A 26,927-nucleotide genomic window follows, 5' to 3' on the forward strand; every position below is an offset into this window, starting at 1 on the left:
TATTCTATGCACCTGGTCAATCGTCGAATTTGGTTTTATCTCTCTTAAAAGGTTTTATCCTATTTAAGCTTTTTCAATTACATGGGTTGTTTTCTATGTTTTGGTATCATTATATTTTCAGCCATCTTATAATCTGTTTCCTTCTCATTTGTTAAACTTTTCATATAGTTCCCTTTTCAACCTTTGGGTTATATTATTTAAAATATTTGTAATTTTAGGGGTTCTATTTTGTTGCCATTTTTTCTGTAGCTTTCGTTTTTCAGCTACCATTTCCTTGATTGCTTTCTGTTAATTAATTCCTTTAGATGTTCTTTTAATTTCTGGAGTATTATTCCAAGCAGCTTGTTGAATATCTACAACGAATGTGTCTGCTTCAAAATTTTTCGGCTGTCTTAAAGGGTACATTTGGTTAAATTCGATTGTTCTATTCTTCTTCTGTTCTCTTGTTTGTTAACGTTAGATTTTGTTCTTTTCTAATTATATTTTCACTCACTGTCAGAATCACTCAGGTCAAAGTTTCTTCCACTTCCATATAGTTTGATGTTATGTTTTTAAATATGAAAAATCCAACAGGTCTGAGGTTTTCTCTGGATCAGTCGGCCAATGAATTGGTTGCCCAGTTGACATGTAACTACATCTTATCTCAGCAGTTGCTTTATGAAGTTCATTGCGTTTAGTTGTCTCACTGCTCTCTGATTCTTGATAGTGGCAAATTTTCTTTTTTGTTATTTGTAGGTAAACATGATGTTATTGGATTCCATTCGCATTCCAAATTGCAATTCGAATGTCTTTATTTGCTATTTCTAGTTCTTCAGACCACAGGACTAATATTTACTAGCTTTTGAATTCTTTCAGAGAAAGATTAAATCATTTTTTTTTAGAGGCGATTCATTACTGGTTGCTCTTCTTCCTTTGTTTCTTTTTGGTGATTTTGGTTTATGCTTTGGGCTTAGGTCATCACATCATAGACTTTGCTTTGTTTTGTTTAACATTTGTTTCTTCTCACTTGTAGCTTTTATCAATGTAAAAAATTATACCAACAGCACTCATGTCAGTCGATTCAAATTTACGACATAGTGATGAAGGGAAGGAACGTGAAAAGAGGGAAAAAATTCATAGGGTTTATTATGGTTGGCCTCCCGGGCTCGTTTTTGCCTCGTTTTTGGCGAAAGTTAAAACGATTAGGATGAGTGTAAATGATCAGCCGCACTGTCTGCACGATATATAGGTATCCACGATAGAGTTATTTTGTAGCCATTCAGAAAAAGAGTTCGAAGAAGAGCAAAAGTTCGAGGAAATTTCGAGAATCAGTAAGGATGAGCCGTTTCTTAGAATATCCTGTTGAAGTATCAGATCAGGCTTTGAATAAAGAATGTGTTACGGGAGCTTAAATGTAAACCCAATGTAAGATTTAGAGCCATTCGTGTACATATGGTTGCGCCCAGGGTGAGAGGAAAGAAGCTGCCAGAACGTTGACCTAACAAGTGAGGGACAGTGTTCTGTCTTAGAGAATTGACACAGGGATAAGTTTATAAAGGGGGTAGGAAAAGGATACTACGAAGACTAACTAACTTCTAACAAAGAGGCCGTATACCATTCAGAGTTAACGATCTACGCTGTTCTAATGACACTGTCGCTACATAACTGATAATTTTCTTCAATGTGCTTCTTCCTCGATTAACTTTTGTTAAGTTTAGATCGTCTTGGAATACAAATACTGTCGTCTTCCCTTTTATTTCGGACTCATGGTCATCTATTTATGATTCATCACCTGTGTATGTATTATACACAATGTTTGATGCACCTTGAAAGCATATTTTTAATAGTCCATTCGACGTAACCAGTCGACAAAAGCCACTTTTTGAGCATTTGTCGGGGATACCAACGTGAACAATTTTTTTTGACAGCCAAATGATTAACAGGTCAATTGAAAAGTCCCCGGCCTGACACATAAATGGCGCTACTAGAACTAAAGCCATATGTCTTTTAGTTAATCCTAACCCTCAAAAGATGCGTGTATAAATTTGACCGCTGTCTGATCATTAGTTTGTGAATTATAGCATTTTGAGTGAAGCAACTTTTGTTATTGTGAAAAAAATAGATAAAAAGGAATTTTGCGAGTTAATGAAATATTGCTTTTTGAAGGAAAAAAATACAGTTGAAGCAAAAACTTGACTTGATGCCGAGTTTCCGGATACTGCCCCAGAAAAATTAACCATCAAGGATTGGTATGCTAAGTTTAGACGTGGTGAAATGAGCACCGAAGACGGTGAACGCAGTGGACGCTCAAAAGAGGTTGTTACCGACGAAAACATAAAAAAATCCACAAAATGATTTTGAATGACCGTTAATTGAAATTGAATGAAATAGCAGACACTCTAGAGATATCAACTGAACGTGTACATCATATCAAAGCTCTGTACGAAGTAGGTGTCGCGCAAGCTCACTTTTGACCAAAAACACCGACGAGTTGATGATTTGGAACAGTATTTGAAGATGACCAAGCGTAACAAACCCGAGCTTTTGCATCGATATGTGACAATGGATGAAACATGGCTCCATCATTGCACTCTGAAGTCCAATCGACAGTCATCCGAGTGTACTGCACCCGATCCAAAGCGTTGGAAAACGCAACAGTCGGCTGGCAGGTTATGGCGTCTGTATTTTGGGATGCGCATGGAATAATTTTCATTGACTACCTTGAAAAAGCAAGGACCATCAACAGCGACTATTACATAGCGTTATTGGGCCGTTTGTAGGACAAAATCATCGAAAAACGGCCGCATTTGAAGAAATAGAAAGTGCTGCTTCACCAAGACAATGCAGCATGTCACAAGTCAGTGAAAACGGTGGCAAAAATCCATCCATCCACCGTATTCTCCAGATCTGGCCCCCAGCTACTATTTCCTTTTCTCAGATCTCAAAAGAATACTCGCTGGGAAGAAATTTCGTCGAATGTGGCCTGTTTTGAAGCAAAGGACAAATCTTACTACAAAAATGGTATCGAAAAGTTGGAGGGTCGCTATAATAGCAACGCTCGTAGACTTCTAAGTACGTCATTAGTGTAAATCTTTTGTGCACTAATGTAACTTCCAGATTTTCTGGATTTAATTTTCACTAAATAGTGAAATGTAACTTCAAGAATGTATACCTTAAAACCAATATATTATCGTAATCCTCAACTAATAATATCCAAAAATCTTCTGTTCCTGTACTTTATGTTAAAACTAACCGCAAACTGATAGCTACAAAAGAAATAAATTGCACTAAGTTGGCTTTGTGGCTAATTGTTTAATTGGTTGTACATTGTAAATGATTAAGATATAAACGTTTCTGAAGTTTGTTTTAGATAAATTAATAGGACACCAGAATACGAAACACGAGAATAAAAACCCTTCAATCTGCGTTGAAGGTTCAGTAAAAGCATTTTCTCAGAGAATGACCCGTCTATTTAGTCGTAGTCAGAAACCATCACCATAACATTTTCTTTGAAAGGTAACGCTACACCAACACCTTCCTTTGTCTGGAATGTTAATTGAATTGGATTCAGGAGATTTTTTTTGGTGATATTACCATCCTGCTGTAAATGCAATTCGTTCCTAATCGGTGTTGTTTGTTGCAAAACAAGCTCAACATTTAGATTTTAGATTGTATGTATTAAGGGTACAAATATAATAATAAAAAGTTTTATACGAGTATAATATACTACTTTTATAATATTATTTTTTATTTCAGGGCAATAATTTATTTTCTATTATTTTTACACAATTTTTTAAAACTGCCTATTTTATCAAATCATGAAGTACATAAGATAAGATATAATACATGGGCTCAATAGTCCCGGACTTAACAAATAAAAAGCTTTATTCATCAACGCAATCTCCATCAAGAGCCACATAATTCATTCATTCATTCCAAAACCGCTCTAATATTTCAATATCACTTTTGTTGAACATTTATCTTTTACCTCATAATAGGCCTGTCAATAGTTGTTGTCCACTCAGATTGTTTTGATTCCGGAGTGAAGTGGTGGATCCATGTTTCATCCATTGTCACATATCGACGCGAAAATTCCGGTTTGTTGCGTTTAAACACGATCAAACCCTGCTCAGAATCATCAACACGTTCTTGTTTTTGGTCAACAGTGAGCAAACGTGGCACCCACTTTGAATATTTATGAGAGCTTTCTCATAATCAAACGCTCATGCAATATAAAACCAACACATTCTTTCTGATGTTAGCTAACTGACGCAAAATTTCACTTTTCAATCACTCATTCAATACGATTTTGTGGATTATTTTGATGTTTTGATGGAGCGGGGTCCTTTTCAAGCCATTTCTTCGCTTGAACAGTATTTTTTCCCATCAAGAAAGAGTGTAAAATTAAAACATGAAATTGTTTCTGACCCACTGTTTTGAAAATGACAATAGTAGTAACAGGTCAATTGAAAAGTCCCCGCATGACACATAGATGGCGCTACCAGAATTAAATCCATATGTTTTTTAGTTAGCCCTAACCCTCAAATGATGCATGTATAAATTTGACATCTGTCGGATCATCAGTTTGTGAATTATAGCATTTTGGGTGAAGTAGCTTTTGTTATTGTGAAAAAAAGGATAAAAAGGAATTTCGTGTGGTGTTAAAATATTGCTTTTCGAAGGGAAAAAATACAGTTAAAGCAAAAACTTGGCTTGATGCCGAGTTTCCGGACACTGCCCCAGGAAAATCAACCATCAAGGTTTGGTATGCTAAGTTTAAACGTGGTGAAATGAGCACCGAAGACGGTGAACGCAGGGGACGCCCAAGAGAGGTTGTTACCGACGAAAACATTAAAAAATCCACAAAATGATTTTGAATGACCGTAAATTGAAATTAAATGAAATAGCAGGCACTCTAAAGATATCAACTGAACATGTACATCATATCATTCACGAATATTTGGGTATGAGAAGGCTCTGTGCAAAGTGTTGATGATTCGGAGCAGTATTTGAAGATGATCAAGCGTAATAAACCCTAGTTTTTGCGTCGATATGTGACAATGGATGAAACATAGCTCCATCATTTCACTCCGAAGTCCAATCGACAGTCATACGAGTGGAATGCACACGATGAACCCGCTCCAAAGCGTGGGAAAACGCAATAGTCGGCTGGCAAGGTTATGGCGTCTGTATTTTGGGATGCGCATAGAATAATTTTCATTGACTACCTTGAAAAAGGAAGGACCATCAACAGCGACTATTACATAGCGTTATTGAATCATTTGAAGGACGAAATCGCCGAAAAACGGCCACATTTGAAGAAAAAGGAGATGCTGCTTCACCAAGACAATGCACCGCGTCACAAGCCAGTGAAAACGATGTATTGAGATCGAGAAAACGAGATCTGGCCGCCAGCGACTATTTTCTGTTCTCAGATCTCAAAAGAATGCTCGCTGGGAAGTAATTTTCGTCAAATGAAGAGGTGATCGCCGAAATTGAGGCCTATTTTGAAGCATAGGACAAATAGTACTACAAAAATGGTATCGAAAAGTTGGAGGATCCCTATAATCAGTGTATCACCAATGACCTGTTACTCATTCTTAGCACAATAACTCACAAACTTATGAGTAGAGTTGTCATGAATGATGCCTTTGTTTTGAAGGTTAGTATTACCTCCAAAAGTGGTGAATGCACTAAATCTAGCACCATCTATGTGCTAGACCCGCGAATTTTCAGCCCATGTGTTATGGATAATGAGTTTTGCTGGCAGATTACACTCTTGTCGAATTTCCCATTACCATTTTACCCATTATGACTTTATTTGGCATAGATTTTTAACTAAAAGAAATAATCACAACCCACATAATATAAGGGGTCAATTTTTCATCGACTTCAAATTGATGTTTCTGGATTCCCAACGCACTGTTTCGATATTAACATTTTACCAGTCACCGGATTTAGCACCACCAACTTATTTAGTCTTTCTGGATTTTTCAAGTACTCTCTTCACAGGCAAAAGAACACGAAGAAGCAAACTCACAGAAAGTAAATCAACATTTCAACTATATTTTTCCGATGACATTTCTGAGATGTCGTTATTTTTTAAATATTATTCAACAACATTTTCTTTTGGGTTACCAACATATTCTGCACAAATGGTGGCACATTAAAATCTTGTGTATATTTTCGGACATCTTCATTAGACTTTTTAGTTTTCTTGGCTACGATATCAATTAATCCCACATCACCAGGTAGCCATTTCATTTAAAATACAAGGTATGATTACAAAATAATGCGATTGAGGCTACTACTGCTTTTGCTTAATATAATGTTTTAATAAAACAAAGAATTGTCGTGAAATATCGTGTAAAACTATGCACAAGTATATGTGTTACTTTTTTCAGTTTCGTCGTTTAATCGATTGTTGGATCATCAATTATGTCGGCGATGTAATAGAAACACTAGGCCTGACACCGTGAACAATACGAGTGTATGGTGAAAAGTTCTCAGTGTGACAATGATAGACTGCTATTTTCTTTGATTTTCTACGTAACCTTCCTTGACATCAACGCACTCGATCCAACATTAGTATTCCTTCCTGGAACTGAGTATCTGGAAGACTGTGAAAGTATTCGTTTACGACTCCCTCAAATACTCATTGGCTGATAAATGCTTCTGAAGATGCCATCATCAGAATAATTGAGGAAATGGACAAGCCAGTCGTACTAGCGATTCTTGTATAGATGTACGTTGACCTGGTGAAAAATGATCTTTTTCTTCTTCAAGTCATTCGTCATCTTGCTAATTTTGACATACGGCTGATCAAGAAGTTTGAAATAATATTCGCATGTAATTTTTGCTTTTTTCAAGGTGATCTCACTGGTGATAATCTTCCCAAGACATGCCATCGACTTTCTCTAGTGCTGAAAAAATCCAGTTTCCAAATATTTTTCGACGCGAATTCGTTTCTGGGGTGTAGTAGTGGACCCATCCATGTTAATAAATCGGTCTGCACATTTGCTTTTGATCGGTATGATTCAGCTGTCTGAAATAGCAGACAGTTTCGGATGAATTTCCACGAGGACTTGCCCATCATAAACTAATAATTTTATGACCACACGATATTCAAGTTTATCCATTTAAAGAAAAACACCCGACATCTACTGCAAAAAATGCATGTAAACAAAGTACTTCAGAAAACAACTAGTAGTGATACATGTACCCTGACAGGAAACAGAGGTAATTTGTTAATTAGAACGCCATCTATGGGTGGATCTTCACCTTACCCTCGTATTTTTGCTGAAGTTATGTGTTCCACAAAATTGTTGACTATTTTCCTTAACATTAATTCCCTAACAACGGGATAAAAACACATTTAATTGAAATTATTAAAAGGGTATTGATTAAGAGGATTTTGTGCATTGTTTTGTTGTTATGGGTGCGATTTGAATAACATGCAACATATTTCTAAATCAAAACAAGATACTATTTGGCATGAACCATATCAGATTCATCAGAAGAGGAAACTTAACTGTGTAACCAAACCAAACTGTGTTGATATCAAAAAATCACAAATACAATTTGTATTGTAGTGGTCATAGAGGTATAACGAAGTGGAATTGTACAGTATTAGTTTCCTTATTTTGTAGATATTTCTTCGTGTTATCTCTTACGCATTGGTTTATTTACAACTGTGATCAAAAAATAGTAAAACTTTTGATGCAAAACAAGTTATTTTTAATTTCGATAAGATTTTATTCGATTTGAATGTTCTCCCTTCTGAAAGTCTGGCAGAACTAAATCAGATGGATAAGGTAGTTTTTTCTATTTCTTGATCACAGTAGTATTCTAGGTGAGTATAATGGAAATATTTGTACCCTTAATGCTAGTGATGATGCATCACTGAAATACAATTTTGTTGCTTCGTTGGTGTGGTTTTGCTCTAGTTGATGTATTCAAAATGATATGATCAATTATATTGAAGCATTAATTAAAATAGAACACACTATTTCACTTGGATACGTCAATGATTGTTTCGTTTTATTCCATGTTGTATTTTTTTGTAATCTCGTTGTATTTCGTTAATGTTAAACCCTCATGCTACCACTGCTAATGATCAAGTCCATATCAAATTAATTCAATCAAATATATTTACTCATTTAGTTCTCGCGGTTTTTTTATATAAATTAGAATTCGTCAAATACAGAGCACGTACTTCTAAAAAAGTTTTTGGTAATAAAATAATATTAAAAAATTATTGCAATTTTATTCTCAAATATCATATTTATTTAAACTGTAAAAGATCCAATTTAACCAAAAATTGATTTGAACATGTTTTTCTGAACGTCAGCAATATAATTATCTTCATGTATAGCTGTGGACTTGATCGTAGAGTAGCTTTGCTTTTTGTGGAATTTTTATTTTATTATTTTTGTTCTTTTTCTTTTCCAGAAAAAGATCTTCATTTTTATTTGCCTAACAGTCCTTATCGTCATTCTTATCATAATTTTATCAACAACACTTTAGGACTAGTGAGGAATCCATTGTCGCAATACCCTGTAAATTTTGGTTCTCATCTTTGGACAAATAAATATTTAATGTAAGGCTAAATGGTTGATGTTATCGTTTTGTTTTTTTTTTCTTACGTTTTCTCTCTCTAAATGAAGGGGTGAGTTATAAAGGCTGGAACTCACCTCCTTCTTTCTTATCGCACAATACTGCTATTTATGTTATATAGTTCCATTACCGATCGTTTAGTTTCGAGTCATACCATCAACCATTTCGCTCCAACTAGATGATGTACATATAAAATAATTTATTATTTATAGGCTTTAGTGAGCGACTTTCTCCTTTCGTGATGTATATATTATATAGTGTTGTTTTTAGTAGAACAACATGTCAAACAGGGTGCGTTAAGAGTTGTTCCCTGTTATTCGTTTTTGTTGATAAAAATGAAAATCTTCCAACAAAGGCACGTTATCATCTTCCACTGAAAAAAGCGAGATAATACCTGGAAGATGACAATGAGTTTATCCTTCGCTAAAAAGTATACGAAATGAGCGTATATATATATGTATATTCTAATATGATGTTGATAGCTTGTAAAATATCATTGATGGCTGAGCAATAATATAGAACTAATATTCGGAAAAAAGGCCAATAAATGCTTGGAGCTTTCGACTTGATGACTTGAAATTATCAACATTCACCTCCTCCATGATGATTAAACGTCATGGAATCGCGAAGGGAATGGTAAGATGGCCTTTAAAATAGCAATTCTTAAAGTAATCTCCAATTAACAAGTTTAGCTTATATTCTTTAAAGCTTTCAATGCTTATAAGGCATTCGGGGTTCCATTTTCGGTTTCAGTTAAAGCTAGAAACTAAGTGGTGATACAATTCCATTGTCGGCAGAAATTAAGGACATATAATGAATGGGAAACAAGATCAATTATAGTGTAGAACAGAAGAGAAACCAATTATTTTTAGCCTATGATGATATAGTTTTCGGTTCGACTGATATACATAAATGTTGTCACTTTTCATCTATCTATATCAGTTTGGAATAAGCATCGTTGGTTTGGTTTGGTTTTGTTTTGTTACCAATTGATGTTTAACTGTGATTTTGAACTGAGAAAAAAAAGGAAAATCATTTATATATATCTGCAATACTCAAAATATAATATACATAGTTGTTCATGTTAGTTATAGAATTTTAAAATTGTGAACGATTTACGTGACGGATGGCATTTTATTTATTTATTTATTTATTTATTTTCACTTATCCTTCGTTGGTGAAAATATTAAGATAAAAAGCGATCTGTCGTTTTTAAATCAATATAGACAAAATTAAATAAATAAAAAACGATGAAACATATTTTGTTGGCATAGAAACTTTCTAGAAAACGCATTTATTTTCCCAACGCATTCTCGCCATTGCCAAAGATTATTTCTCCCCCTCCTAATTATACATATATATACATAAATGTCTCTAGAATGTTTTAATTTGAATTCACGTCACACGTTACCCGTTTCATAATTTAATTTTTTTGTTTAACATGTTATATCAATATTTGTTAGTAATTATTTGCACACATATTATATAGATATATATTATTTATTAATCGTATTAAATTTTTTTCGATATCCTGAGTTTTTAGTTATCTGAACCCCCCCCCCCCACCTTAATTTTTTTCACCATTCCCACACCATTGACGAATATTAATAAATGTACTGTATTAATAGTTTTATAATAAGTGTCCAAGGAAAAAGTATTGTCTTTTTTTGTTAAGAAAGTTTACGGTTAGTACCAATTTTCCGTTCAATCAAAGTTTTATTATCAGAGTTTTCAAATAAAGTTCATTGTGAAAATAAGTCGTATGATGGGTCTAAGGAAAAGTTCTTGGTTTTTTTAAATATCATAAAATTCAACTGATTTTCTTAGTGTGAAAGGATTTAGAAAACAACAAGTATTAATGTACTTGAAAATATTATGTTATTTAACGAAAAGAGGCGACTTGTTGAACGGCGATACAAAGAAATCCCATCAAACTATGGCTATTGTCGCCAGTCAGTGTGTTCTTGTATTTATTCAGCCTGTATCTTATTCTAGTGGAGGAATGACGACAGTAGTCACTCAAGAAGTGAAAAACAGATACAGGGAAATGGTCACAAAATTAACAACATGCTGGAGCGTTCTAGAACATCAAGTGGCCATGAGAGAAGAAACACTGTTTTAGTATCAGCCGATTCAATTTCACTGCATGGGAACGAGTAGGAGGAACAGAAAAGGGACTGAAAAAAAAACACTTTTGATTCCAAATAACTGACTTTATTTCGTTCTTTAAACCCCAGCGTCTTTGCATTCTGTCTCTGATAAAAGTTTTGATGATATGGGTAGATGTCAGATATTCTCGATAGGGAGTTAACATTAGCGCTAGTTTCAGCAGATCATCATCCATCAAGAGGGATCGCAAGAGAATTAGGGACTAGAGGATTTCCGTTTTTCCGTTCAAGCATTACACCGAGTTGAAGGAATCAGAAAGAATGTGCCATTTTCTTTGCGGTTGGATAGACTCATATATTAGGGCCTGGTGCAATGCGTATAGTTCAGTATTGAGAATCCTTCTCTATTATGTGAACCACAAAAGGGGGGTTCGCCCATTAGAGACAACAAGCTTCTTTTGAAAACATATTAATTACAATGAGAAAGTTCTAGCGAGATTAGAACAATTAATGGAGTGTGTTATATTTGGACTGTACAGTAGTTTCATCAAGACATTTCACCTAAGCTCTCAATGTTTTCCTATCGAGAAAATCACAACAATTAGACGTCCTTCCACATATACGGTCTTTTCCCACAAACGGTCTCTCTTCATCTGGTACCATTTCCCGTCGGGACATATCAACAGTGCTTAAAGGAGACGCTGGAAAGGGAGTATATTTTTTCCATGTATTTTTCACATGATATTCAGAGCTACATAACTCTTTATAATTATTTCTTCTAAGGGGACTCCTCCGTATCCATCAAGTATTTTCCTCCTACTAGGAAAAAACACCCTTCTATTTAGTTTTAACCATCGAGTTGTCCACACTAAAGCTGAAAATCAATCGTCTGGCTAATTGGAAATAGCTAATGGTAAACAATGCCATCACATTTCCACTCCCAGCAGCAGCCATTCCTTATTCATGATCCGATTGTCACGTGATCCATTTTCAGTGTCATTTAACATAAATAAGTTTTAATTCGATTTTTAAATATGTTTTTACCACTTAAATCATAATGAATCCATTTATCAAACTTCTTTGCCAGTTTTATATAAATGTCTACAGATTTGTGGTCAGTGCCTAGCTCCTCTATACCAATATCGACACTGTTGATACTGCATATCTTACTAGAGTTTTTCAGGAATTTCATAAGATTTATGCAAATATCAAATTTCGAAAAGTACTTTCATACTACACAAAACGCATTTCTTCACAAACTTGTCCATTATTTTTCACCATTTTCAAACACAAATTTCCAAGTAGTACACTAATGTTTTCATTCAAAATAATGCTATTTGTTATTACCTTGTGTTATTTTTATATATTGTCATTAATCCGAAAGAAACGCCATGAACTTTTCGAAAATCTAATATATTAGAGACCTGAATCATTGATAATAATGTTTTTAGATTTTAAGTTTTTAGTTATTACTCCCCCTGTCTTCTCCCACTTTCCATATTTTTTGTCATCAAATAATTTTTATTACAATCTCTGATAATGTTGACTCTGAAAAAGGTACTGCGCTTTTGCACTGAATGTGCAAAATGAATATGCACATTACTTCTTTCTCCGTGTATTATAATATCCGTTTTCCTTTCTTTTAAATAATTTTCATTCACTAGCAAGTTGTTCTTATCCCTCACACTGAAAAGGTTTTAATCAACATTGGAACAAAATGAAAGGATTTTTGTTTTAGTTATAATATAAACCAAAAAATGATCTTGTTTCTTTCTATTCAAAATGTATTTTTTCCCAATTATCAAACTTTTACAAAGAAGAAAGTTTCAGTGATTTCTAACACTTTTTACAGTATCAGTCAGAATAATTAGTATACTTATATAAAAGTCATAAAACTGATCATGTCATGAGTTATTAAAGCACTAAGTCTTCACAAATTCTTTCAGGCATGCTTTTTTATTCAGTTTAATGAAACTTCTCACTGAAACCATCAATTTCAAGATGATTTCTGTATTTTTCTTGTTTCAAATGCGACATTTAACATTTTCTAATAATATGTAATGTAATAAAATAATATAACAATTATGTAAAAAAAATCACAATACTTTTTCCTGAACTTAATAATTTATAGTGTATAAGGGCTACAGTTCGAGTACTACATCAAACAAAATAAAATAACTTTAGTCTGGTCTTCTGAAGAGATGAAACAATTATCTTTTTGCCACACATTTTATGTCGAGTAATTCCTTTAATATCCTTTTTAAGGAGAAATGAGAAAATTAAAAGCCTAGGGATGATGAGAGTAAAAAAATGTAATAATGTAACTATATTTTCTTCTTTCTTTTGATTTATCATCAGTAAAATTTAGTAAGTTATTATTCAAATAATTTTCGACGTTGTTTGTTAAATACTTTATTTGATGATAAGTTTGTTTTCCTGAAAATATTGTTTATAAGTTTAGTATAATCAGGTCAAACTTGATCAGTTTTAAAACCAGAAAAATAGAGGGAGTTAGAACTAATATTAGTGATCTGTATGATCATTATCCTTAACCGATTTGCTTCCTATAACCAATCAAAATTATCATGTTCTTTGTATAGTGAAATATCTGTGATGTAGAATTCTAACTGTTGCCTATATCTACCTACCTTCCACATCTTCCTCGGCTGTCCATCAACACTTTTAACACTGATTCTCTGTTCTATGTTTTGTGCACTACAGAAGAAAATAATGATTTTGATCTGCGTATCTGTACTGGTAGTTATTATCTGTGCAAGTGTATACGCCAAATTTTTTTAAAGCAGTAAGTACGCAGATTCCCACAAGATTATAGGTACCTCCTTTTTTATTCATTACTGTATGCGATTTTTTTATATGATACATTCAAACAGGTCCCATTTGAAGTTAGATAATGACCATAATTTAAATAGCTTCAAATGGGACACTTATGCAATAAAATGATGTTATGGTACCGAGGAAATAATCTGAGTTTTGGTGATTATTTTTTCGATGAAGGAATGATAGTGTTCAAATATTTTAAGCTTCTAGTTAGACTTAAAAGCGAAAGCGGATTATACCAGTCTTTCGTTTAGATATAACACGGTATTTTCTGCATCAATTAGAAACAAGTGTAGTTCAGTTTAGGACAGTTTTACGGACTTTCATTCCATTTGCATGATGTTATGTACAGGATGTTCGCTAAGACAATAAAACACTGAGAAAATATGTCATTTTGTAGAACTTCCTGTACCAAACTATTTCAGCATCGAGATTTGTAATAATCTTTGGTAAGTATAAGCACGAAGAGAACTAAACCAACTTCTGTAAATATTGGGAAACTATTAGCAAAATTAAAACGAGGAGAAAAAATACTACACTACACTACAGTTTTGGTTTCCCGTTATTTTTTTCAATATTTTAGTTCACAAACATATATACACTTTTAAATACAGTGATAGTGACAAATGGCACAATTTCTAGTGTAGTGTAGTTTCAATCAGAACAATTTGGGACCTTTATTAATAGTAAATTCTTTTTTGTTTTTGGAAAAACGCAGAAGAAAATTATGATCATGATATGTTTGGCTATTTTGGCTATTATACTAACATGTACCATTGGAGGATATTTGGGACTGGTCTAAGATATATCGGTAAGTACTATCATCATCGAATTCCATCAAAGAGGCTATTGAGAAAAAATATAGAGGCTGTTAATAATAAGCATGAAACTCTATAGAATGATAGAATGGAATGCTGTTTGAGGCATTATTCATTGGTTCTATCATTTTTCAGGTAACAAAAAATTAGTACGATATCAGTGAGATTCCAGTTTTTTGTTACCTCTATTGTTGACAAAATCACGAATGATTTATATTAATACTTATTTGGTTTTGCAGGTCAGTTGCCGATACGCTGATATGATGATGTGCAATAGCTTCAGAAACTTTGATTTTCTCATAGCAGATTTTTAGCTTTAATATTGCCGTTAAAACTAGATTAAATAGTTTAGCGAACATTAGGAATTTCAAAGGGATTTTGCTCTAGCAATAACGAGTCGTATAAATAATTAATTTTAATTTTTAATGAAAAAAAAGGTGTGATATTTAAGTGTTTCGTTTCAATATTAGTGTTAGGGAACGGGACGACTTTCCCGACTTCCGTTTGGGCCTTTTCCGTCGTTCAATTTTGAGGAGAAGCGCTGGAGGTTGCGGAAAGATCCCCGTTCCTCTTCGATATAAATTGTTTTATATTTGTAATTGATATTTCCTTATGGGAAATCTTGTAAGTATATAACGTTGTAAAAACAAACATTGTTTAAAACAAGGGGTTCTATTATGAAGAACCCGAGTCTTTAGCAAAATATTACATTAACAGTGATGGAACTTGTTTTAATCCACACCAATAGCCCCGAAAAACATCGCTATGTATGGGGTTAGTTCCGAAACCTACACAGTTAAAACAGTGTGTAAATAATCGAGCAATCATAGTTTTCTCCATCACTATAGGTCTAGGTATTAAAAAATGCGGCGGGGTTTTGATGAACTGGAGCCTTCGGGATCGACGGGACCATGGTACAGATGCGGACGCAAAACTGCAATTACACAAACTCAAGTTCCGTGAAACAAAAACAAAATGAACACCGAAAAAGTCGAGGTTTGATGTTATCAACGTCAGTTCACCGAAGCCTTACTGCCCATCAACTATGTTATATCTTCCATTGCAATAACTGTTATCTTCTTGACATTCCACTTAGTGAACTCTACTCTTAAGAAGATTATTTTTTGTATAAGAGGTAGATTTTTCTTATAATAAAAACGAAAATGATCACATCCACAGTGGGATGTGCACAATCAGTAGCTGTTTCAAGGCCTAAGAGTCTCATTTTCAAGAAAACTAAGACAGTACCTGTTTTAACTATTAATTAGTGGTGATTCATTAGGTACTGTATATAAGATTTGAGCACTTGAGTCTTCAGATAACATTTTTCCAGCATACGTTTTCAGTGTCTCATTTTGTTAGCAATCGATTATGAAGAGAATAATTTAACCGAATTAGTTAGTTGGAGATGTAGAGCTGATACCGTTAAAAGTACTACCTTCAAGTATTAATGAGTCTGCAGATTCTCATTAAATGGATATATGGAAATACTTACACTCTGCCCTTTCTTGTTGTTTTCTTCCTGTGAACGTAGCTTCCACCAAAACGTCATCTTAACTGATATCTTCACATTAAATGTATCAATTCTATTATATTCATGTGAGCTCAACATCTCCAGCTAAACAGTTCTTTCCCGAGATAACTAACCTCCCTCTCCTGTCTCTCTCTTTCTCTCTCTCTCTATTAAAAAAATCTTTTTGTCACGTCTTCCGAAAACTACTCTTCAAACTAACATTATTAATAAACGAAGAAAATGTTTTACTTTCGGTTCATCGGTTTAGTTTTGTGAAAAAATGGTCGTTTTTAGGCTTTCAAGGATCTCTAAGATAAGCATAATGGAGTCTTTCGTAGTTAGAGATTTCAATTTTGCACTAATAGTATTTTGAATCGATAAAGATAGAAAAGAGAATACCTTAGCTGTATAAGAATTACCGGTTTTCGTTGTGTCGATAATTTCCGTTCTCATCAACCGATCGAATTTAAGTTGAACAACGAAAAATTTTATCGGAAATAGGATCCTTCACCATTTTGTTAACAGTTGTCGATTTTGGATTTACACAAACACCCGAATAATTTTATCCAGTTACGTTGCTTTAAAGGCGCAATAGTGGAATTTGTTACTTATTATATATGTAAAAAGAATCAACATAAGTGTCAATTGGTCAAAAATTTTTGTAAAATAAAAAATTCTGCATCGATATTAGTAGCGATGCAAAAGTGAGATTTATTGTAGTAAAAAAATGAGTAAAACAGATTTTCATAATATATAGTTAAATATTAATCATAGCTAGTTATAATTTTAAAGAAATGTGTAGAATATAGGAAAAAAATTGAACGTAAACCAAGTTCTGCAGTTTGTGCATTATGTTTAAGTGATAATATCATTACTATAAATTATATATATACATATACTAATTGTTATCACTGTACAAAAACAGCAATACATTGTACTACGCCTCTTAAAAAAGGAAACACATCTATAAATGTTCTGTGATGCCTTCTTTGGTATATAAGCCGATATTATTTGAATGGTCGCTCTGGGTTCTTTCTCAGTCTCAACAAGCAGCATGATTTTTACCTCACCAAAGAATATAAATTTACAATCACCAAACAATAACCATTACTATATAAACATATTATTAATCATTGTGGTTAACGAGAGACCGATATTGTTATATATATATTCTATGATAAAGTCAAGTAATTTTTATATCATTGTTTCTTAATCTTAGTTTTATATTTAGCCTTTGTCCTATATATTTAATGTTATTGCGTTCGAATCCGGTTTGTTTCTCTTTGTTGAAACGGATAACGATAGGAGTTTGATTGACCACGACTTAAATCCTCTTTAAGAAAACGTTATTAGACAAGAGCACAAAGGAGAACAAATGTTATAGTGTCTAAAATGTACATTTACTACATGCAAAATAAAGAAAAATGTAATAGTTCCCTAGGAAAGAATGTTTAATAAGAAAAAAACAAAACGTGAACAGCAACTTTTTGCATGGGCTACCGGTACGACTACATTTCGGATACTGTCTAACCATCCTCTGGCGCGACTGTTGATTGATTTCTTGGCGCGGATAAGACTGAACGGCTTCCACGAACGACTCTGAAAGTCGTCGAAGCTCATACAAAAAGATACCTCACTCGTGTGTTGTGACCCGGTAGTTCTAGTCATGTTAGCACCTTATGTATGTGTATGTCTGCTCTTTGTAACTACTATACGTCAACTACTTGGATGTTGCACTGTTTCGAACGGACTTTTCCCTGCTTCTAACCGGTCACACACGAACCCGACGAACCCACCACGCGTTTAGCAGCACGGAAACGTCCGCTTTTTCGTTAGCTAGATGGCGCTGGCGTCAATTCACGTCGAGCATATATGTAAATACACTAAATGTACGCGATCTTCGGACCGTCCTCATCAGGAGTCAATCCCCCTCGGCGACGGGGCCGCACGAAGACGTTCCCGAGGCATCGTCGGCGCTTTTTCATGTAAATTGATAATTAGACAATAATGAAGTACCCATAAAAAAGAAGTACCTATTTATTTTTTTTATAGAGTCGTATCTTAACCAACCGGTTGTAGGGACGTTGGCGGTTTGTATTTTTGCTGCCTCTATTCGATCGGCGCCATCTAGTTCAACCTGTACTTAATGTAAATTAGGAAATATTTCATTTTAAAATCTATATTACCATAATACATTTTGACTTGGGAGTTTCATTATAAATATATATCTTCCATGAATTGTTTGTGTTTTATTTCAATTAAAACTGCCGAAAGGGAGTTAGAAAAAAGATTAATTTCATTCTCAGAATGGAGTGAGTGTTGAATCAAAAACATTCATGTCCGATAAAAAACGACCGACTGACAACGGATGCCCCGAAGTGGCGGAAAAGAAGTTGTGAGTTATTGGCTAGAATTTAATTCACACTGGCAAGATTGTGCCATCGCCAGTCACTGTACACCACAGACAACTTTTGCCTGGTAAGCAAAGAAACCGTTCCAAATAGCATTTTGTGTCAACACATATGCTATCCATTTTCCCTCCTCCATAGTTGGTGCTTGGGTGATCTACTTCTCAACCAATACGTTACTGTTGGTCTATCAGGATTCTGAATATTATTCACTAAATCTCACGACTGCTGGCGGTCAAGCACAGCTTTCCTGGCTTGGGACAATGTCGGTCTCGTTTCAGATCACTTTCTATCTTTATGATCTTGATTCATATTTTTTATAGATTTGTTCATTGTGTCTTCCATCCAGAGCCCATTCCTAATATGTAGAAGAGGAATAAAAACAACTAGGAAACAGCGTAGCAGTTTGTCTCAAGTGGCTGCTCAAAAGATTAATGTATTACTATTGTTCTGTTGTGCTTGTGTTAATACACAAGAAAGGCGAGTACGGGATTAATACATCAGTACGTATTTCCCAAATTAAAATTAAACTTATCTACTTAAGCTAAAGTTAAGAATACACTAAACAAGTTCGTGTGGTTTGGTTCGCATCGATCTTCCGATGTCCTGCGTGTATACCAGTAGCTGTATTCCACGTTGCTATAATTTAGCAACCATATTGCATCTTATAAGGCGAATACTTTGATCACTTCATGTATCATCGCGCAGCTCTTGGTTGGTTACGTAGCGATAAGCATTGGTAATTATCATCGGACTTTGTTTTCGGTACGTTGGATCACTAGTTGATTTGATGTTTTAGTGTAACCTCATAGATCCAAATAGACTTTATGATTGACTTTGAGGCTAATCTGCTCTGCTTTTTGTCTAACATGATGTTCCCAGTTTTACCTGCCATCAAGATGGATGTCGAGCTGTTTGCATCAAGATGGATGCAATAAATGGCGGAACTAGATCATCGAGCCAAACCAAAGCGAGATACACAAAATTAAATTCACCATTGTTTGGCTGAGCTGTATATAAGAAATTCACCAAAATATTGGAACACTATATAAAATTAAATATATTATAATATAAATAACAGGTCAATTGAAAAATCCCCGGCCTACCATAGTAAAACACATTTTTTTTGGCAAAATTAGATTATTTTTATTCAACATAATCCCCTTCAAGGGTGATACACTGATTATAGCGGCCCTCCAACTTTTCGATACCATTATTGTAGTACGATTTGTCCTTTGCTTCAAAATAGGCCTCAGTTTCGGTGATCAACGAAAATTTCTTCCCAGCGAGCATTCTTTTGAGATCTGAGGATAGGAAATAGTCGCTGGCGGCCCGATCTGGAGAATACGGTGGATGAGGTAGCAATTCGAAGCCCAATGCATGGATTTTTGCCATCGTTTTCACTGACTTATGACAGGGTGCATTGTCTTGGAGAAAAAACACTTTCTTTTTCTTCAAATGCGGCCGTTTTTCGGCTATTTCGTCCTTCAAACTGTTCAATAACGCTATGTAATAGTCGCTGTTGATGGTCCTTCCCTTTTCAAGATAGTCAATGAAAATTATTCCATGCGCATCTCAAAATAGAGATTTCCTAAACTTGCCAGCCGACTGTTGCGTTTTCCCACGCTTTGGAGCGGGTTCATCGTGTGCAGTCCACTCGGATGACTCTCGATAAGACTTCGAAGCGAAGTAATGGAGCCACGTTTCATCCATTGTCACATATCGATGCAAAACCTCGGGTTTATTACGCTTCATCATCTTCAAACACTGCTCCGAATCATCAACTCGTTGCTGTTGGAATTCGACATGAAAGAAAGCAAGATAATAGCAACACCAAATGAAGTTAATGTTATATACAAGACCAGACATTGCATTGTAGCATTTCAAAGCCGATAGATATCCAAAAGGTAGCAATGGCCATGGACATAATATACATGAAAGGCAATACTGGAGTGAAGGGTGGACTCGAAGGAATGGGTGATGTCGAATGAGGTGGTGACCGTTCAACTAGAAACAGTTTCAGTTTTGTCTTATCATATAATCCATCACTGTAATGTTCGGACAGCTAACTGAGTCTTCGTAAAATGACTGAAAAAGTTTAATAACTTTTAGTTAGACCAAAGTGAGGGCCAGTGTACAAAGTCGAAAGCAGAGTGAAATTAAATAAAAAGCATAATCGCACGATTTTAACCTTGATCGGGTCTAAAATCCATTTGTTCTTGTCAGCTTGTCCTCTCGAGCTCTTTGAAGTCTCATTTGTATGATCTCAAAGGAAAAGAGTTCAATGTAAATATAATCAAACACAACCCTAACCTACAAACTATTATAACTGTGTACTTAATTGTGGTAGACCTTCGATAATATATGCATTAGATTAACTAAGATGATAAAATAAATTATATTTGATAGCAATATTTTTGTTTAATTGTTTTATTTAGATTAGAATTTTTTTGTATGTCGAAGCCAAACTGAACCAAAACTCACTCAAATGGTTGATACGGCAACATTGCGACGTTTTGAGGTCACAAATTTAGATGATGTATGTACAAAATAATTTTAGATAGACTGTAAGCACCTAATATTTATGTGTAAGTAAAACTATAATAAATATAATTTAATATTTTTATCTGGTTTCAAAATAATGTATTGGTGTTTCCAAGATATACATTCCAAAGTAACCCACTTGCTTACACATCTCATCTTGCCCTCTTAACATCATACAACTTGTCTCTTTTTTCCACTCTTTTAATACCACAAACATTATATCATGGAAAAGGTCTCTCATTTAAATTTTTCCATTTGTTTGTTTGAAGGTATAATAGCTGTAGTATTTTAGAGACCTTTGAAGTCATATATAGTTATTAAAATAATAAAACGGAATTAAAAATATTTTGAGGACGAAAAGCTGAAGGTGCCTCATTATAAAAAGTTTATCGTTAATGTGGATAAAATGACCAATGTTAGTTTTCGACAATAGCGACGATAGAAGTACACCGAAAATAGCCAATAACAGCTGACGCCATCAGAAACCTATTCGACAGTCTTCTGAGACAAGTAAGATCAGAACGTATCTTTCGTGAACTAGTCAAGTCAGCTAGTTGACAAAATGAAGTTTGTGTTAAATCAAGCCTTTAATGTTATTTAATAATAATAATAAATATAAATATCTTCTTACTGCACCTATTACGATACGATGGTCTTATGATCTCATGAGGATCCAAAATCAAGGAATGCATTTGGATCGTCGCTTAAATTGAAGGAAACATGTTTTAATAAAGCGTAAACAACTTGAAACTGTACCAGATGTATTGGGCGTTAATCGAAATTATCCTTAGATAACAACGTATTGTTGTACAAGTCAATACTTAGCCCTATATGGAATTATGGTATCAAAATAAGTAATTGTAATTAAATTAAGTTCTAGTATATAAATCGGTACAAGAGATCACTTACTGCAGATAAGATACTTATTGTTCATTGGGTAGATTTTTGAATGCCAGGAGAATAAAAAAAACATCTATCAAAACATTTTAAGGTCAGAATAACGAAGATAAAATGATTATAAAACTGTTACTAGTGTGGATAAAAAGATCAAGATAAGGTCATTTATTTTATAATAGGTCAGTAAATGTTGGAATGCTGATAATGGAAATTTATGTTAAATAGAGAGTTCGATTTCATGAAAGAAAAGACTTTTTTATACTTATTAAGAGTATTTTATGTACACAATGGTGAAGGTTCACATGATTATAAAATCTGCTATTATTAATGTTGATGAAATGGTGAAGGTACTTTTTGAGATAGTAATGAAAGAAAGAAACCTATACTAAAATAAATCAGTGGAAACCGATGCAAACAGAAACCTGCTCGACGCTGTCTTCTGATGACTTTGCTACGTTGTTATCTTTCGTCACTTAGTCGAATCAGCTGGTCGAAAACAGAACATCAAATGAAATGATCACCGCCAAAACAATTGTCTGAAAAAACCCCGCCGAGAACCCCGACCCATTAGCGGATTGATATCCGTTCACGATTCTGTCGATATGTCAGTGCAATCGTAAATTTTCGTTGCTTCAGTTTGCTGTTATTATTTTTCTTTCGATTTTTGTGTTCACCCCGTTGGTCATCATGCTGAAGAACATCGTCATGTTGTGCATGACGATCGTGTCGGCGAAAGGTAAGTGGACACCGTCACAGAAACGATTGGTTTTGCTGGTTAAGACAATTGTATAGGGGAAGCGAAAGTAGTTCAGTAGGTGAACAAAAATCAATATTACATACATAATGTTTGAACAAAAGTTGTGATAACATACTGAGAGTTAGGAGCTTTATTGGATTAAACTAAATAAACATTATTTAAATGATAATGTAGTTGAGTTATTTTTTTAATGACGTTTCTTTAAAATTATTCAGCCGTTGTATTCATTGTCTAATTTCAACCAAGAAAACCAAACCGGATCTAATAAAGCTGCAACACTATCTAATAAAGCTGCAACACTAACTAAGGAAATGTTAAATAATATAAAAGGTACATATTAAAAATACATAATTAAATAATAAAATACATGTAAATTTATATTATAGTGTGTACAAATATGTTTTGAGAGATTTTTTTGTAACTCGAACGCTTGCTTCAGATAAATGTAATTCTTATTCAAAGCAGTGTTCATCGTTAGCTACATATCTTCAGCATATGGAAAAAATCCCTCGAAATGAAAACAAGCTTCGTCTTCTATTGTTAACTAGTATTAGTCGGAAAGGGCGATATATGATAGTGTAGGTCTTTCTAGTTATACATTTTTATGTACATTTTCATGGACTTTTGAATATGTGACGTGACGTTTTCATATTACAAAAGTACTTGATCGTATTTTTACTTCCACAATGACAGTTTGCTTTTATAAACCTATCAATTTAATCCATAGCGATCAGCCATGATCAGTTCACCTGATCCGCGCCTTTATCAAAATTTAACTTGGCCAACATTACATCTATAGATTTCTTTAAGTCAAAGGAGTAAAATAAAAGTTGTCTGCTGATTTCGATGAACGTTAACAGAAAATAAATAAATATGTGGTACTGATACAATATTGCAAATACTTGAAGGTTATGTTATTGACAGATGTCATAACATTAACTTAATTCTTGATCATTTTAATAATTTTAATTATGTAATTAAAAGTATTTTGCGATTATTGTTTATAAATGGTTTGACTTTTTTTGAATTACTTTTCTTTATTATATATTAGGAACCCCCTCGTTGATATTAAATTTTCAACATTTGTTTATTATTAAAAAAAAAGTTAATTTTGTTTATAGCTGTTTAGTGATATTATTCATCGTTTATATTTACTAAATGCATTAGAAATTAGGTCACAATACGTTACGAAATGAAATAATAGCTTTAGTTTTGAATGAATTACCATAATATAACCGTACTGAGTGATTAAACTAAAACCTAACGTCTGTTTTTCTAGATAAATGAAGCGGCAGATATTAAGGTCATGTCAAATCCATAGAACATTATAAGGTCAAGAAATAATAATTAAATTTTGGAAGCTATAATTATATTAAATACTTATTGCACAGGAATATTTATTCAAAATCAATTTAATTAAAACATTTAAAAGCAGCAAGAAGTTTCTACGCCTATGAATTCATTTTGAAGGATTTATCTTCAAGTCCCTTAACTTTATTTTCTATATAACATATTTTTAAAGCAGTAACAGTGAACATTAAACTATAATGTTAAAATAAATGATGTTTTTTAAACATTTTTGTTTCATTATTTTATTGGCTTTAGAATGTTGCAATATATAAAAGCTAAAATAAACTAAAAGTCAAAGTTAAATGTGGCAACATTGCGACGTCAAATAACTTTATTTCCATTAAAGCTCAGCGACCCTATGATGAAGCTTGGCACCGAAGATGGTTTCCTCATAGTCCTAACGAATTGGACAACAATCCCGTCGTAAGTGATGGTAAAAATCTCAACGATGTCCATCACGGTATCGCCATGGGAGTTGTGGACAGTAGTTGTGACGATGGGAAAGTAAGTATCAACATACTCTTTAGCAATCAAAACGCACTCAATCTCATTCTAGACGAATCTTCAAATCGACTGGTACAACAACGAAGAAAATTACACGTGTTTCGAGAATAAAAGCCTATTTTTACCCCGAGCCAACGTTCACCCGATAGACAGTGTCGAACACATTCCTGAGGCTTATAATGTAAGATAATTTATTTTCCTAATAGCGCCATCTGTTGGCGAACATCTCACTTAAAGGACCACTAGTTTTTGACAGGAGAAAAGAGATGGCGCCAAGAGTATTATTTATTGTATATTTTTTCAATTTCAGGCCCAACATAAGTGTATGAATGAATCGATAACGTACAATGAAATTATACCGACGTTGTAAGTGTATGAAACTCTGTTTTTATCGATTAAGATGTTTAAAAATATTCAATTTGATTTTAGCGGTACCCACAGGCCTTTATGGGCGGTGTATGGGGAGTATATATTTCTTCCAAGGCATCGCTGGTTGCATAATCTGGAGCATGGGGCTGTTGCGATGTTGTATCATCCCTGTGCGAATAAAAATGAAGTTAATATCTTGAAGAGCTTGGTGAAATCTTGCCTTTATCGACATGTGATAACACCGTATAATATGTTATCTTCCACGAGGGTAAAGAGAATTCGATATAAATTTTGTTCGCTCTGATTTACCAAATATATATTTTTCATAGCCGTTGGCGCTTGTGTCGTGGGGTCATCGTCTGGAGATGTCCAAAGTGGCACCCGCAGTGGTCATAGATTTTATCAAAAAGCACGCGCTTCGAGGACCGGAACGTACCCACAAAAACGGTCAGTACGACTATGGTCTGAAGGAGAACGCCCAGCCCGTCTCGGACATGGACGATCAAATCCTGTGTCCTAAAGCATCGGGAGGTATCGAGATGAAATAAGGAAGAACCATTCCATCCGGCCTCGTTTATTTATAAGATAAAATTTGTCATGGGGTGTTTACAACGATCATACGCATCAGTCATTAACTATACAAGTCAAACATATCAGACAACTTTAGGTGAAATTATTCAACGAGTGCAACAACACCCACTTACCATAAAATAGTTTTGTTGTAAACACCCAGTCGCAAACGCGGAATAATGTTTTGAATTTTATTCAGATCTTCCATTTTAAATAGTCCTATTTATCCATATATGAGGCCTGTAGGAAAAGTAAAAATTGTTGATACGTAATATATCAATTGTATTTACAAAAGAACCAACAAAACTAGTATTACTACTATTCAAACATACCTTGTATTTAGATAAAATATAATTAAAATAATCCGCTCATTAACAAAACAAACAAGAAAGGGTGGAGCAATAATCAAAATACTCCTTCATTGTATATAACTGATGGTTTCTTGTATCAATCAGTGACATAAAGTACAAAATCGTGATTTTCAGTTTTTTGACCTTGTATGTAGAGCTGACTGAAAAGGTTACTTCATATTGTAATATGAATTTTTTGATTTACTAATTTGAAGGGATTCACGAATAAAATTGATTTTTCATCTGAAAGAAAGCAGAGTCATGGCGGTATATATAACTGATGGCTTCCTTATTTTCTTGTTGTTTCAAGATCTGTCGTTCTGTATACATTACCTTGCGTGATATAAGAATACTTTCCTGATAATTCATCTTGGTTTTTGCTTTAGTGTTTCTTCTCTATAATAATTACAGTTTTGTCTTACTATGATGCTATTAGGTGAAACTGGGCAAAAAAGTGTTTTATTGCTCCACCATTTATTGTATTACTTAACATTTATAATTTAGCCTTTTAGAGATAAGTCTTGTATCAATATTCTATTTGAGGGGATCTAGTGTATCCCTAAGTGATCTGAATTAATCTTTTGTCTAATTAGATACATAAGCGTTCCCGTACTTGATATTGTTTGTTTTTAATATCCTGTGTGCCAAAGGTTTTATGAACAGTCCTACTATTGAAAATATATTTTATGATAAGTTTATTTTTTATTAAATGTGTGGAATTTTCGCCATCAGACGACGGGTTGAAATAGATGTCCGAAAATTTATTTATGCAACATTGAAAGTGGCGGCCCTACTAATAAATGTTGACTATATTAGGTGTTCTGTCAATACTATTAAGCCTGTAACTTTGATGTTAATAAACCGTAGTCTATAGGGTATGTAGTTTGATTTCGTGGATATATACAGTTAATTTAATAAAATTTCACATTGCATAAAGCAAACTCATTCATATGGTTTGAAATGAATAAATAAATAAATTTTATATTTTAATATAATTTCCCTGGACTTCGCTACTCTTGTTACATCTTTGAAGTGATAATTCGGGAGATTATCGATCTGTTCTCTCTGATTAATGGTTTCAAATCCTCTATCCCCAAGTATGTAAATCAAGATACACATTGACTGCAGATTCAAGCGGTCTGAACAGATCAAATATAGTCCAATCAAAGTTTGTTTAGTGATGCGTCGTGGATATTCGTGACGTCCAAACATTACAATGTTGCCGCATCAACTCCGAGTTTTAATTCAGTTTGGCTTTGACATACAAAAAAAAAATCTAATGGTGTAAAGATAACCCTCGAAGAGG

The 26,927-nt window shown here is 33.9% G+C and overlaps 2 protein-coding genes across 8 annotated transcripts in view; both read left to right on the forward strand.

Annotated features, from left to right (window-relative positions):
• The window catches only part of Syx1A (Syntaxin 1A), an 80,592-nt gene extending 65,819 nt beyond the window's left edge, over nucleotides 1-14,773 (forward strand). For 3 of the 7 annotated variants that reach the window (XR_013006524.1, XM_076409698.1, XM_076409699.1), the window contains exon 9: nucleotides 8,431-10,124. Coding sequence is in view for 6 of the 7 variants with exons in the window: in XM_076409698.1 (XP_076265813.1) it covers nucleotides 8,431-8,505 (75 nt within the window). In the remaining variant the exon portion in view is untranslated. Of the gene's footprint in view, nucleotides 1-3,339; nucleotides 3,496-8,430; nucleotides 10,125-13,424; nucleotides 13,518-14,259; nucleotides 14,353-14,598 lie in introns of those variants that run through there. The other 4 variants (XM_076409696.1, XM_076409700.1, XM_076409697.1 and 1 more) reach the window with 4 other exon arrangements.
• A 7,403-nt stretch (nucleotides 14,774-22,176) lies between these two features.
• LOC143199914 (uncharacterized) lies at nucleotides 22,177-26,494 on the forward strand. Its single transcript, XM_076410049.1, has 6 exons — nucleotides 22,177-22,457; nucleotides 24,175-24,332; nucleotides 24,385-24,513; nucleotides 24,643-24,698; nucleotides 24,762-24,969; nucleotides 25,031-26,494. The coding sequence occupies exons 1-6, from the start codon at nucleotides 22,409-22,411 to the stop codon at nucleotides 25,247-25,249; spliced, it is 819 nt and encodes a 272-aa protein (XP_076266164.1). The 5' UTR covers nucleotides 22,177-22,408; the 3' UTR covers nucleotides 25,250-26,494.
• Nucleotides 26,495-26,927: the final 433 nt, after the last annotated feature.

This window comes from Rhynchophorus ferrugineus, unplaced genomic scaffold, assembly GCF_030347505.1.
Source record: "Rhynchophorus ferrugineus isolate W39M unplaced genomic scaffold, kcgeb_rfMv2 rfM7, whole genome shotgun sequence".
In the NCBI taxonomy this organism is placed as follows: Eukaryota; Metazoa; Arthropoda; class Insecta; order Coleoptera; family Curculionidae; genus Rhynchophorus; species Rhynchophorus ferrugineus.

Excerpts from the sequence above, each read along its gene's own strand:
- LOC143199914 (XM_076410049.1), top strand. The coding sequence starts at position 22,409 with ATGCTGAAGAACATCGTCATGTTGTGCATGACGATCGTGTCGGCGAAA. Across the intron at positions 24,333-24,384 it reads GTAGTTGTGACGATGGGAAA|ACGAATCTTCAAATCGACTG; the intron begins GTAAGTATCAAC and ends ATCTCATTCTAG. Across the intron at positions 24,514-24,642 it reads ACATTCCTGAGGCTTATAAT|GCCCAACATAAGTGTATGAA; the intron begins GTAAGATAATTT and ends TTTCAATTTCAG.